We start from the raw sequence: 13,956 nt of genomic DNA on the forward strand, positions 1-13,956 counted from the left end.
ACCCGGAGCCTGCGCTCGGGCCGGTGTGAAGGCGGCGAGCCCTGGCCCCGGGGTGACACGGGCACGTCTTCGCTGGCCTCACCGGTTGTGTCCTGCTCTTACTGTGCCTGGGGGAGCTCAGTGGCATAGTACGTGCTACACAAGTTATTCTTTAAAAAAGAGACTAAGAAAGTATTCTTGTGACATGCCACATCTTCTGCGGAGCTCTCACTGAGAATCAAGGCAGCCACAAGTTAATTTTGAACACGCATCCTCAAAAGAAAAGCCAGTACATGAGCTCCCTGAGCCACCTCGACCAGGATCAGTCAGAATGATTTCAGCTGTCCGTTGTAGCTCAGCTTTAGTCAGCAGAGTAGTGGGGATCACAGAAGCACCAGGAGAAATAATAAGAAAACGATAATACAAAGGCTTAAATCTGCTTAAATTATTCTCATACTTCTGCTGTGCTTGCAATTAGCACATCAAGAAGCTTCTACCTGCTGTTCGTTGATGCAGATGGGATGAGTTCTCTAACTAGAAGTAAAAATTAGCCAGTGGGATGCCTTTACACATCAGGAACCTCCTGCAGGAGCAGAAAGATTAGCTCGTTTGGAAAAACTTACTGACTGTAAGGAAGATTTTTGCACAGGAAAGGTACAGTTCTTGCTGCTCTGATGAACTGCGGTTTTGGTGCTTCAAAGACACCATCAGAGTCAGAAGATAAGCATGGTTTCTTAAATTAGGCTCCAAGTAGTCAATTTAGTCAGTATAAGTAACAGCTGCTGCTGTTTAACATGGCTGGAAGTGAGAAGGGTATAATGGTTAATTTGCTTTTCTATTATCCATGAATTGATAGCTCACAGTTAATGTAGGGCAAATGTCTCTACACAGCTCACTCTTTCACATGGTTCCGTGAGATTTCAGTCCTCTCTCTCAGAAACCGCTTCCTGATTTAACCAAAACTCTGCTCTTTGGAGAAAAATAGCAGCTCCTGAGGAACGTGGAAGCAGTTGTAGTGGTCCCTCTGGGTTTGGATAGAGGGAGGCTGGGCAGACCTTGCAGGATTCCAGCCTCCCGAGTCCTAGAAGAGTGGCGCTTCAGGCATTGCCAGTCACTGCATGCCTCTGGATATCCAGGGAGTAGTGACACATGGGGAGAGGGGACACAGTGCAATAAAATGTTCTCAGATTCACTTAGAGGAGCAGTGTGATAGTGTCCATGCATCCACTGAGACTGCGTAAACACAGGGGACAGAGTAAGTCTCTGTTTACTTGCATACATGATACAAAGTTATTTGCCATCTTCATTTTACTAATAAACATAGACGCTCCAGTGAGAGATGTGACTGCAGTGGGGGAGCTGGCATTCTAGGTGAGGTGGACATCAGAGGAGGAGGTTACTGGAAACTAAGGGATAGGAATTGCGCAGAAGCAGAAGGTCCAGAGGAAAAGCAAAGGCTGCATTTCTGAAAGGCTGTAGCATCTCAAGGAGGCAAAGATGAATACAAGCCAGACATACAGCTAAACCAGTTTAAAATAATTAAGTCTAAGTCCCAGACTTGAATGGATGCAGAAAGTGGAAGGGCTCCCTGACTGCTGCTGCTCTGACTTACAGAGTGGGGAAAAAAGGGTGTTGTGAACACAAGAGGAGTCGAATGCCCTGACCTGCACTGCTGGTTGACTTTGTGAGGGGTCTGATGAGTGTAGGTGTTCCCATTGTTTATCCCAGCAGAACTCTCATATTCTCCCCTATGGAATGGAAAGGGTGTGGCTCCATCTGTGAGGGTAAGGATCCCCAGAAATGCTGTGAAGAGAAGCTGTTGAGTTTTCATTGTGAAATGCTGAGAAATGCATTGTGGTATGTACAGGAATTTGAGTCTATGTCAGCAGAAGAAAGTCTGGCCCTAAAGAAATGGGAGCAGGTGAAGGGAGAGCAAAGAACTGTAGAAGAGTAGTGCTGCAAAAGGTGGCCAAGCTGCCTCTAAAGAGCCACAGAAATACCAGCTTGAAATGTAGCATTGCAACCACGTTCCAGGAGGGAGCCTGAGACACTCCCATCAGCTCCGCATTTTATGTGTTATAGTTACTCCTAATTTACAGTATTCTAACCTCAGAAGAGAGGACTTGGTCGCACTTCTTTAAAAATTCCTGTGAAGACTCGCTGTCTTCAGTATGAATTTGACATGCTCCCAGCAGTGCCCAAATTATTATTTTTTTTTTTCTATTTTTAGAGACAGCTGTAAAGCGGTAGTCAAGAATTGCTTACATAATATTTTAAGAAATGACAGCAAAGCACAATGGCATATTTTAACCTTTGGCATTAGATAAGTAATTGGCAGATGAAGTTAATTTTTATTCAAGCAGGGAGACTTGCTTTTTCCTTGCTTGTAAACTCCTGTACCATCATACCATCAGAAAACCACCCGGGTACGCTTCAAAGGTAGGTTTTGGTTCACTGGCTGGCTTTTCTACATGGTGGCCTCCTCATATGAAGGAAGATCACTCTTCTGTTCTCCATGAGTGACAAGCAGCGCATGGTATGTACCTCTGTCTGTCTGTCTGTGCGTGCATGAGAGAAGAAGAGAATTTTAAATTTCATGACTGACATTCTAGTAGCGTTACAAATAATCTGAAAACTCCCCCAGAAAATGTCATTTTTAGTGCATAGTTGAGGAGCCACTTTCAAGACTTACAGCTCAATGCACGTCCTCCAGTGAATTTTCTCTTCTCTTTTTCAGACGCTGGGTTATGGGCAAGTCAGAAAGCCAGATGGACATAACTGAAATGAATACTCCAAAACCAAAGAAGAAGCTGCAGTGGAGCGGCCTGGAAATCGGGCTTGCTGTGGTTGTGGTTCTGCTGGCTATTGTTGCCATCACAATGATCATTCTGTATGCAACATATGACGGTGAGTGCACTTCAGCTGCCTCTGAATGTACAAATATATATGAATATAAAAGTATTTTAAGAAATAATGAAAAAAGTTATAATAAATAGAATCTGCTTGTTAATATATAATAAAAAAATAAATACTGAAGTTGCACTGTATTTAAATGTTGTATTAGAAAAGTCTGTGTTGCATGGTCTATATAGCTGCGCTACATAAAACGTTAAGAAAATAAAACAATGAGGTCAGCTCAAAATTATTTACCTGATAGTAGAAAATCGTACCTTACCCAGCGTGTAAATTAGATGGTTAATAGCTGCTACGTCCAACTCTATTTCATGTGTATATCACTAGACTGGATGACACAATTATCTGAAACGTAAAGCTGAATCCACGCTCTTTACTGCTGGACACTGACACAAAACTGCTTTTGTCCAGCAGGGACTCTCTAAATTCATTTGTTCATGCAAAGTTCTGGTAAACATAAAACATCTGCTTGTTCTGACTTAGCTTTAATTACAAACAGAAGTATTGCTTCAATAAGCAAAAAACTTGACAAAATACAACACTGCTGGAGAAAACCGAACTACAGTGCTGCCTCCATGTTCCCTGCGTAGACAGGAAAATCCCTGTTTTTCCTTGCACAGGCTGGGGCAGCAAGGACTCTTAGTGAATATAGTCATTCTAAGAGGTGTTGTGATTCAGCAGCCATACCAAAATATTGGAAAATAATTCCATTTAGTCTTAAATACCCTGATAATTTTTGGAAAAGCCAATACAGAGAAGCTAAAATTTCCATCTGGGGTCAAACTAGAATGTTCCTTACACTGGAAATGAAATGCTTTGTTTTATTTTAAAGTACATAATAATTTCTTCAGGCTTGTTTATTATAATCTAGTTCAGTTATGGAATGGAAAAGTGCCATTCTGAAATGAAAAAAAAAATGTTTTTATTTCTAAAGCCTCAAAAGGAAACATTTTTCTGTTTCTGAACCTGTGTTTTGTTTAGAAGACTTTAGAGTCAATGTCTCAGAATTTTCAATTAATTCTTCCAAAATATTTTTGTCTTTGGTGGGTACTGCTAAATTCAAACTGACTTTCCAACTGCCTTCAGTCTCTGTGTTCTTTTTCTCTGAATTTCCTCCTTGTTATAAAAATAGTATTTTGCCTAGCTCTGATTGATTGATAGAACATTTTCCTCTGACTACAAAAATTCCAGATGATGAGTGACTAGCACTGAATGACCTTAAAGGGGTGCAGATGATGGTGGTTTTTAGAGCCTGATAAATATCCTATAAATATTCACTTACTGAGTCTGAAGTGTCAATTTGTCTTTATCTTACTGTACACTGCAATTAAATGCAATTCTGAAGTGACTGTCAATGAAAATATTTACAGTAATTTTTATTATATTGACATTCAGTAAAGAATTAAGAATGTGATTGCATCTTCTTTTAGATGGGATTTGCAAGACATCAGACTGTATAAAATCAGGTAAGAATGAAAATATAAGTTTTAAATTAATTTATATATTTTAAATAGAATTACCACCATGTAATGTTCCCATCTAACTGCAGACAGGTGTGGCACATTGAGGCATGGATCTGCCAACCTCAATAATTTTCTTAGCATATTTTTTTCACAAATATAGAATCTTGTGATCTGATATTGTCAGATCTTACAGAGTCATCATGGTCTGGCTAGTTTAAGACTTACAGACAGACTCTCCAAAGAATGCCTTCAGCTTCAGAACATGCTTTAATTCAATCAGAAGATGGCTCTCTGCTACCCCTACCTCCCAGTCAGAGTTCAGAGGCTGTCTCTGAAGAAGGTACATAGAAGCTGTGGGGGGCTTCCAGAAGGTTTTGATTTGTGGGCCTCACTTGACTTGCAGACACACCAGAAACAGTGTAGAAAGGTCAATATATTGGTTTCCCTACTTCCATGGGAATACCTGTTTTAGGTCTCATTTTAGACAGCATAGCCAGGGTGGTTGCCCCCACACCTCAGTCCTGCTGCCACCATCACTGCTGCAGCCCCAGTCTCAATAACTGCACATCTTCATCAGCATCATCTAAATATCTTACAGGATTTATTTCAGGTGGTCATCACTGGCTTATAGTTACGCTTCCAAGGTGTTTTTCTGCCACCATGACAGCTCACGCTGTGGTTTGAAAAATGATCAAATTAGTTATCTGCAGAAGATAGTGATTTTCAGCTAAACATGCATATCTGTTAAAAAGTTCCAATAGGCTGTGTAATGATGAATGAGCCCAAAGAGTTAAAGCAGTAGGTTTGGAGAAATGAAAGGTGAAGTAAGATCTATGCAGATGCCAAAGTGCCGATGCCACTCCAAAACAGACCTGATACAGACCTGGCAGCTCCAAACACCGCGGCTGTCTCTCTGTGGCTGGAATGAATTGTTCTGAGCAAAGCCGGGAATGACCAGTTTGAGTTCAAAATTGTTGTTGACTAACTGAGCCTGGAGTTCCATGTTCCACTGTGGTATAGTACATTCCAGGTAGAACCTGCTAGAGAAGCGTTGAGCCTTCATGGCCCTGAGATGAAAGTGTAAATGAAAAGTGCCCTTGGGCACTTACACGGCCCTTAAATGAAATGTAGTCAGACTCTGAAAGGGGAAGCAAGCGTTGGTAAGGACGTAATTGCCTAGATTTGTTCAATGGAATGGTCACTAGAGTGAGTTCTGGGCTCCAGAAGCAGAACACTGAATCAGGAGCCCAGAATGGTTAGCTGGCATCTGCTCAGGCCTTTGGTGCCCCAGGAGCTTAAAAAATAGTTCAAAGGGTTTAGTCAGAATTATAGAATTTAAAACCAAAATTAATTTGTATTTAAAAACTGCAATGTAAATTGCTTAAACCAGAGACACAAATTGTGTTACTGCTGTTCAATTGTAATCTCACTGGGATGAATCTACAAGTTGAATATTACTTTGGATCAGGATTTTGTAATGGTTCGTCTTTAATTTGATCCCATGTAGGGTAACGTAGTAGAAAAGTTAGACAGACAGAACCAATAGAAAGCAAGAAGTAGTAACCCTGGAAAATTTATTGTGGTCTTTCAAGAAATATAATTAGGAGTAGTCACTAAGTGAAACACTAGTGCCTTGCACCACAACTGACAGATACTGTGGCAGAATTTTGCAATGAAGTTCAAAATTTTGCAATAGGTATAAGCCACTGAAAAAGAATAAAGTGAAGCTACCTACAGAATGCATAGTACATTTAATAGAAAAGCTTCAAATAAATGACCGGAAGAAAAACTGTAATGAAAATGCATTTTGTTGTACTAGGAATAAAATCCTAGTAACTGCATGAAAATGTTGCCAAAGTCTCTGAAATCCCCTGCAGCAGAGCACATGACGACACCATGTAATTTGTGCATGTTTTGAACAAGCTGACACACTCTCTGCTCACAATTTTCTTGACCTCAGGCAGCACAGGCTGGTGAGAATAGGGAATTCTGATCTCTCAGATCAATTTCACTAGGTAAGCATGTTGTGTTTCTCCTAGATCCTCCCCAGGTCACTGGTGGTTATGTCAGCTTCCATCGCTTTATTAGTAAGCTATTAAAGCAACTGCTGGCAATCAGGAGTTCTACAGTAAAATTAATCATTAAAGGTAATTGAGATAAGGCTCTACATTCTTCAGTGTGAGTTAGGAAAACGAATAAACAAGTAAGAATAGGAACAAACCCAAACTCTGGTTCATCAGAGCAATACTAAAGTCTAATGAAATGTATCCCCGTGTTAACTGTATTTGTTAACATATAAATTAATCTGAATTAGAAGAACAAAAGACTCATCCAGTGTTTGACCACCCTTATAGTAAGAAGCTTTTTCTTTTGTCCAAAAGGGTATTTTTTTTTCCTTATTTCTGTACATGCCCATTGCCTCTTGTCCAAGTTTACAGACAGAGGGCAAAATCCTTGCTCTAATAGAATGGACAGTAGGACTGGGTACTTGCTTTTTCACCCATTCTTGAGAAAGCCAGGTGTCAAACTGTGTAAAAACGTGACTGAATTTCACAATCCCTGGCTGTTGGTATGATCCTGTCTGCTCAAATTGAAGTCTGCCTGCCATGGACTTCAGAAGAACAGGGTGCTAGGCATTGTACCCATTTCTGCAGTGGTTTCTATACTGCTGAAGCAGTCTAAAATTGAAAAAGTGTGTGTGTGTGTGTGTTCATGGCTTTTTCCATCTTCCAAGCACTGGAACATTGTAAACCCATCAGACATTGGCATCAAATATAATTCTTAAGCCAAGTGAAGATCCCAAGAAAAACTAGATGGGGGGAGGAGGCAAGTCAGCATAAATACGATATCCTGTCTATCCACCTCTCATTTCCACCGGCAGAACAGACATGGAAAATATTGAAAGAGCTGGAGAAATAACTATAAATACTTGATTCACCCAAGTGGGAGGAATGAACACTAGAAACCACAGGCCTCACCATTTACTAAAAATAATGTCTGAAAAATGGGAAGGATATTCAGTATCTTGAGAAATCCAGAGGTATCACTAACTCCTGCTTGACTCCTAGCATCTCTTCTTTCTGTGAGAGACTTTGGGCTAGTGTACTAGTGGTGAAAGCAGTCCAGGTGGAAGAAGAGTACAAAAAGGAGAAAGCACAGAAGGTTTATGAACAGCAGCTGGGAAACTGTCATCAAGGCATGAGATTCCACTAGAGAATTGAGGACTTAGTCGTGTTGGCTTAATGGTTGGACTTGGTGATCTTAAAGGTCTCTTCCGGCCTAATGCATTCTATGATCCATCAGTCATGAGTTAGGTCTATGACAAGCCACATCAAGACAATCAGTAGGGATAGCAAGAGGCAGTATCAATTCTATGATAAAACATGGACTAGGTCTAAAAAAAATTGGTGTAGATGAAGAGAACTTTCCTGACAAGAACTTAAACAGTTCAACAGTCATGTTTTTATTGAAACAGATTGGATTCAGATGAGCCTACGTCACACTTAAATTGGTTAAATTACATTACAGCGGGTACTTAACCTCTGCTATGTCTTGTGCTTTTAACTTGTTTTCACCACATTTCAATACAAGAAGTGTAAGTCACTAAATGAAACATCTTACATTTTATTTAAGACTGATCAACCACTCACAGGGAGTAGGAACATTAGTCAATTTACCCATCAGTAAACAGACAACAGAGAAGTGTAGAGGTTATGGGCAGCAGAGGAGCCATAATCCGTTGTTCACCGACGAGTACTTTCTTTGGTCTAGAGCACTCAAGTAGGCTTGAGCCTATTCTAAACTGCAGGAAATATTTTATGGCTTCCCTCTTTAGAGAAAACAAGTGCATTCATTTATTTTCTCTAAAGAGTCTTTACTTGGTCTCATATTACAGCAGCCCGAATCCTTGAGAACATGGACGCCACTGCAGAGCCCTGTAAAGATTTTTACCAATACGCCTGCGGAGGATGGCTGAAGAGGAACGTCATTCCAGAAACCAGCTCCCGTTATAGTAACTTTGACATTTTAAGAGACGAACTAGAAGTTGTTTTAAAAGGTCAGTGGTGTTTCTGTTTGTGGACTATATTAAGTTTCTTCTTTGCCTTCCATGTCAGATGTGGTTGTCTAGCAAAGCTTAAAACATTACCAGATATTTCATTTTTTTGGTGTTGAGTTCAGGACAGATCTACCACAAACGGTGTGGAGAAGGCTGTGGGAGTTACGTGGTTGTGTCTGACACTGGAGCAGAGTTGACCAGTCCTGACCTTTCTGGTATCTGGACACTGTGTGCTCATCTGCATATTATAACAACTGAAATCCATATCATTGCCCTCATGCACTAATGATAGCACCCAAGCTAGGTGAAGAGGAAGAAGGTCTGCCTGTGTCCAAGTCAGCTGAAATGCTGGAATTTGTTCTCTGGCAGCCCTCTGTCCTGTGTATCTGTATTCCATCAGCTAAATCCCAAAGAGCAGTCAAGCAATTTCCAAACTAGTCACATCATAAACTTACATATATGACTTTTTCCACAAAACTTAATAATGTCAAATTGTTCATATTTGCCTTTTTCAGATGAAAAGGACAAACAGCTCAGTCTATACTCATTAAATACTCTCCAAACCACTCTCTGCAGACCAAATATTCTTTTTTTACCTTGCATATCATCTGGTTTTGCCAGGTTTGCAGTTTATGGATGCCACAGCGTTTCTTAGGCTTTGGTTTCTGTGGAGCAAAGCAACCATAAAGTAGTAATTAGAGTAATTGTGAAGTAGTGGCAAGTGGGCAGCCCCACGAGGGAAGCCGAGCCAGGGGCTGGCTGCTCCTGAGCCAACAGGCATGGGGTGCACAAGTGGAGGCACCAAATGAGGCTTCTTACAGCTCTTTCTTACAATTTAGCTGTTTTCACAGAAATACGATCCACAGTCACGCAGCTGCACCATACCAACAGACCTTGAACACAAAGAGCTAAACTCCTGGCTGCAGTGAGGAGGCTGCAGGTTAGGATTACAGGAAGAGACGGCTACAGGCTGCTCAGAGCGGTTAGCCTGCTGGTACACCTGACTTGCTCACATAAAAACTGTCCCTGAGAAGGCACAGCATTTGTATCTGGCCAGACATGTTCCACAGAGTATCTGCCTGGCTCCGTTATGCTCAAGGTATTAACAAAGACTGGTGTAATTGCAACCCAGATAATCTCCAGAGCTTTCCCCCCTGAGCTGTTGAAAGGCAAAGCTTCCCTGGAACTAGGGATGGATGCAGAGTACTTATTGTCCATCCTCTAGTCCTCAGGACGGTGTCCATTGCAGTTCCTCCACTATCTTTCCAATAAAGGTCAGGTGCTAAAGTGGATTTGCTCTTTGTGTGTTTCAGATGTCCTCGACAAACCGAGCAGTAACGATATAACAGCAGTGCAGAAGGCAAAAACCCTGTACAGATCGTGCATAAATGAAAGTAAGTGTCTCCTGGATTTATTGCATATGGGTTATATAAATATCATCCAAAGAATCCCAACATCACAGTCAGCTATACCTATATCCTCCTGGTTTCTCTGCACAACTTTTCAGAAATTCTTTGTGAAAACTAAAATGTATCCCTTCTATAAAGTCAAGTGAGAATGTTAGTATTTTAAATTCTGGTTTCCTAGCTTGGATATTTTAGGTAAGATTACGTTACTCTTCAGTTACCAGTTTGCTGCAGGTATTTAAACTCAAATCTTTTCATTTAAATGTGAGTTAACTTCTTTTGTAGAAACTTCCAGGGATGAGGTGAAAAATAACTGGCATACCAGGCTTCTAGAAAGACAGGAGATCATTTATTTCAAGAATTTGATCTAGCTGCTGCCACCAGAATGAGGAGCAGTAAAACAGCAGTGCTCCCTCAATCACAGGCTTTTAATACTTCTTAAAACTCGCATTTCAACCTATCTGTATAGTGAAGATATAGTAGTTCTTCGGTGTCATGGTCATAAGGATTGGCATGGTCTGTTTGCAGTTGTGACTGAAGCGGGTTTTACGTTAAAAGTTCTGGCACAGTCATACACCAAAGCATACTCCTGTGGTGGTGATGGTGAAAACATATTTCTCTAGCTTCATTATGCTGAATTCATTATAATAGTACAACATTTGTGTGTTTTAAAATGCCATAGTAACTAATTTTATTTTTTCCAAAAGCTACCATTGATAGCAGAGGTGGAAGACCTTTAATTAGTTTATTGCCAGATGTAGCTGACTGGCCTGTAGCAACAACTAACTGGGATTCCTCCTATGGTAAGATAATACAGATTTATTTCCTTTTCAGTCAATATTTCTAAATCATTGTACTTTTCATTGCTTACCAAAAATAGAGCCTGAGTATGCCTTTCATTTCCGTAGGTACTGCTTGGACAGCTGAGACAGCTATTGCACAGCTGAACTCCAGATATGGAAAAAAGGTCCTTATTAACTTTTTTGTTGGCACAGATGATAAAAATTCCACAGCACATATCATTCATGTAAGTCTCTCTGGGTGGCACTGCCTCGTTGATCATAAAAGTGCAGCAAAATAACTAGAAACGTAGGCATAAATGTTAACCAGGACACCCATTAATGATTTAAATTCTACCAGAGTAAGTTATTGATGAAGTTGTGAATCCGTGGAGTTTTCAAACTTAAATTATGAGTTCCCCAGTGCACTGTGCACTCTCGGTGTTAACACCTTTAGCCTGTGTGCTCATATGCTGTGATTCTCACCTCGCTGTGGACTTCAGGCGGAAAGCTCTCCCTGCAAACTCGGGCTACAGTCCCAGTGGCAGGAAGCCCACGCAGAGGGTTGTCTTTTACAAGGTATTCAGATGGACCTGCAGTCAGCTGGTGCAGACAGGAAGGTGGCTGAGGACTTTTGCATGAGGAGCGTGTCCAGAGCGCCCTGCCTGTCAGTGTAAGACGATCTCTGAAAATGGAAAATCCAGAGCAAGGCAGTATTACGTATGGTGAATCTGCACCAGCTGCTACAGAGACCCAACAGTGACAAGAGCAAAGGTCTAATCCTTCACGTCAGTGGGCAGATAGATCCTTGACTACTCTGCATGTATGAATCTCAAAAATGCAGTAACTGCTTTGCTTGTCTGTGGACTGGTTTGTCTTCTGGGCCTCCACTGTTTTCCCACTGGTTATGTGTAGAGTGCATTGTTCAGCAACAGAACAAAAAAGACTGAAAGACAAAAACTGTAAGAAGAGTGAAAAGAATTGAGAGGGGGACAGGATGAGAGAGAAACTCCCCTGTGGCCAGAAGATAATTTGGGAAGAATGAAACATCAGCACCCTGTGATTGAGAAAGGAACAGTTTGATGCTGTGCTGTTGGGTCCTGAAGCATTGTGTCATTTTTATTTGAATTTATAGATTGATCAGCCTGGCCTTGGCCTGCCTTCTCGTGACTACTACGAATGTGCTGGTCCATACAAGGAGGTAAGACAAAGCTGACAGATACCTGTTTGAGAAGTTTTAACTTATATTTTCAAGGCAGACACATCCTCAAGAGTGGGGATAGGCAAAGAGCAGGAACAATCCTTCCCCGATGGGAGGGGAAAAGAGGGTACAGAGAAATGAGATTAAGGGTAAGTCTAACAAAGTTAGCTAAGAATGGGAGGGAGTGTAACAAGCATCCCGAAGATGAGGTGTTAAAATATTGTGCCATAAATATTAGTGACCTCGTTTGATATTCCTGGCAGCAGTAGGAGCCAAGGAGTTTTTGTCTAGGTGCCAGTTGCCAGCAGGTATCAGTGGTCTCTGCTCTGGATGAGAAGACTGCACATTCCTCTGGCATCACTGCATCCCAGACAGCCCAACCTGTCTCCCTTCCTGTGTCCCCCTCCCTTCTCTTCTACTCCTCTTGTAATCACTCAGCAAACATGTGGAAGAAAAGTAGTAGCTTTCCCTCACAATACCTGTATGATGATGCAAGTCAGGAGTAGCTACTTGACTTTTTAGATCCTTTTGGAAGGAAATAAACATGAAAATATTTAGTTTTGTGACACAGCTTCTGCTGGGCTTCACAGCTGAATCAGGAGGCACTTTGTAACTGCCAAAGTTGTGTTCAGATAGAATATGAGTGCTCATGGCTCAGCCCTGTTCTGCCATTTCTGACCTACGATCAGCTGGCATCGATTGGCCGGTGGAGGCCAGGTGGACTAGCCATATTGCCCGCAGGCTTACACAGAAAACAAAGAACCACTCAGAACCAAAGACACATTTCTGCATGAAAGATCTGGAAAGATCACAGTCCCCTATGTCAGCTGCAGAACAGAAATGCAGCAGCTGAAGTATGTGACATCATAGAAATTGCTTCAGATAACTGAAATCTCAGCTGGTCATCTTTAATTCATGTTTAGTTATTATTTGTATGCATTTTCATTAACCTGTTAGCACTGACACTGCATCCTCTGTTGCTAGTCTTGGACATGCTTTGAGTCCTTGCAAGATGAGGCTTATGTATTTGCTGAAGTTATGTAGCTGAAATTGCTACCACAGTAACCTTTAATTAACCAGTTTTTGTTCTGTGTAATTAAATGCAGAAGGAATGAGAAAGCATACAAAACATTTTGGGTTTGCAGGTAATTTTGCTGACATGCTAGCAGTTAATACTCTAATATTCCTGACATATAATTACAGATCATATGCTAGTAAAGACAATCATTACCATATTAACTGTTCAGTTCCATCATTACCACACGGGTCGTGGGCCCTAGGAGCTGGCCCATGTATCACAGTTTGCTCCCTTCTACATCATGTGCAGTCCTAAAAGACAACTCATGTTGTAATCTCTCCCCTACCCCAAAATATCATATCAGTTCTGCTGCTGCAAAGTAGAGGAGGAAGTATTTTTTAAAAAACAGATTTATCACCAAAAGGCAGATTCTTAATATTCTTACAAGCATGAATCCTTCAACTGAGAGATGTTCCTCCTTACAGTCCCCACACCCTGGGAGCAGCCTTTCCTTGGCTCTCTTCCTGCTGTGTCATTCTACTCTTGGACCTGTACGTAGCAAACAAGGTATCTGACCTGGCTTTGGTCAGGACTTCCACCACAAAGCTACAAGTGCAACCTGGGAATAAGATATTTTTAAAATCTTTTCTTCTTGTAAGGTAGATGACTTCTGTGCTCATGTGGAAGTTATTCTAAGTTGCCACTAAAATATCTGAGAATATACAGTCCATCTGAAAATGAACTTAGTTCTTTGTTACCTGACCATGCAATGACCTGCACTTCAGGTCGAAAGTAAAGTCCGTTGACTGGTACCTGAAGATCTCTGATTTACTGGCTTGGTGTAATGTCTGTATTGAATTTTTATAAATTGTATTTGGACACTTTAAAATGGTATTTACAGGCTTGGTGTGCACTCTCTTTTGTGACTTGTAGCTGTCGGTGCCTTCACAGGCTTTTGTCTTTCTGGTGAAATAATCTATCCTGATTAGAAACAACACTGGGAGCTCAGTCCTTCGAGACGCTGTGAGCCCTTGTCTGTTTGAAGCCTGAGCTGCTGGGGCAGCCTGTTAGAGCACAGCGTTGCTGGCAGGTAGGGGAGGCTGCCGGAGGTGGATGGCAAGGAAGCCGTTGTCAGAGAGC

At 41.4% G+C, this 13,956-nt stretch overlaps 1 protein-coding gene across 1 annotated transcript in view; it reads left to right on the plus strand.

Annotated features, from left to right (window-relative positions):
* The first annotated feature begins 2,723 nt into the window (after nucleotides 1–2,723).
* MME (membrane metallo-endopeptidase) overlaps nucleotides 2,724–13,956 on the plus strand; it is a 33,604-nt gene continuing 22,371 nt past the window's right edge. Inside the window, exons 1-7 of the mRNA XM_008935725.1 lie at nucleotides 2,724–2,886; nucleotides 4,323–4,358; nucleotides 8,251–8,412; nucleotides 9,726–9,806; nucleotides 10,526–10,621; nucleotides 10,727–10,845; nucleotides 11,733–11,798. Of these exons, the coding sequence (XP_008933973.1) occupies nucleotides 2,727–2,886; nucleotides 4,323–4,358; nucleotides 8,251–8,412; nucleotides 9,726–9,806; nucleotides 10,526–10,621; nucleotides 10,727–10,845; nucleotides 11,733–11,798 (720 nt within the window). The 5' untranslated portion in view covers nucleotides 2,724–2,726. The remainder of the gene's footprint in view (nucleotides 2,887–4,322; nucleotides 4,359–8,250; nucleotides 8,413–9,725; nucleotides 9,807–10,525; nucleotides 10,622–10,726; nucleotides 10,846–11,732; nucleotides 11,799–13,956) is intronic.

This window comes from Merops nubicus, unplaced genomic scaffold (genome assembly GCF_000691845.1).
Source record: "Merops nubicus isolate BGI_N331 unplaced genomic scaffold, ASM69184v1 scaffold8272, whole genome shotgun sequence".
NCBI classification, from domain to species: domain Eukaryota; kingdom Metazoa; phylum Chordata; class Aves; order Coraciiformes; family Meropidae; genus Merops; species Merops nubicus.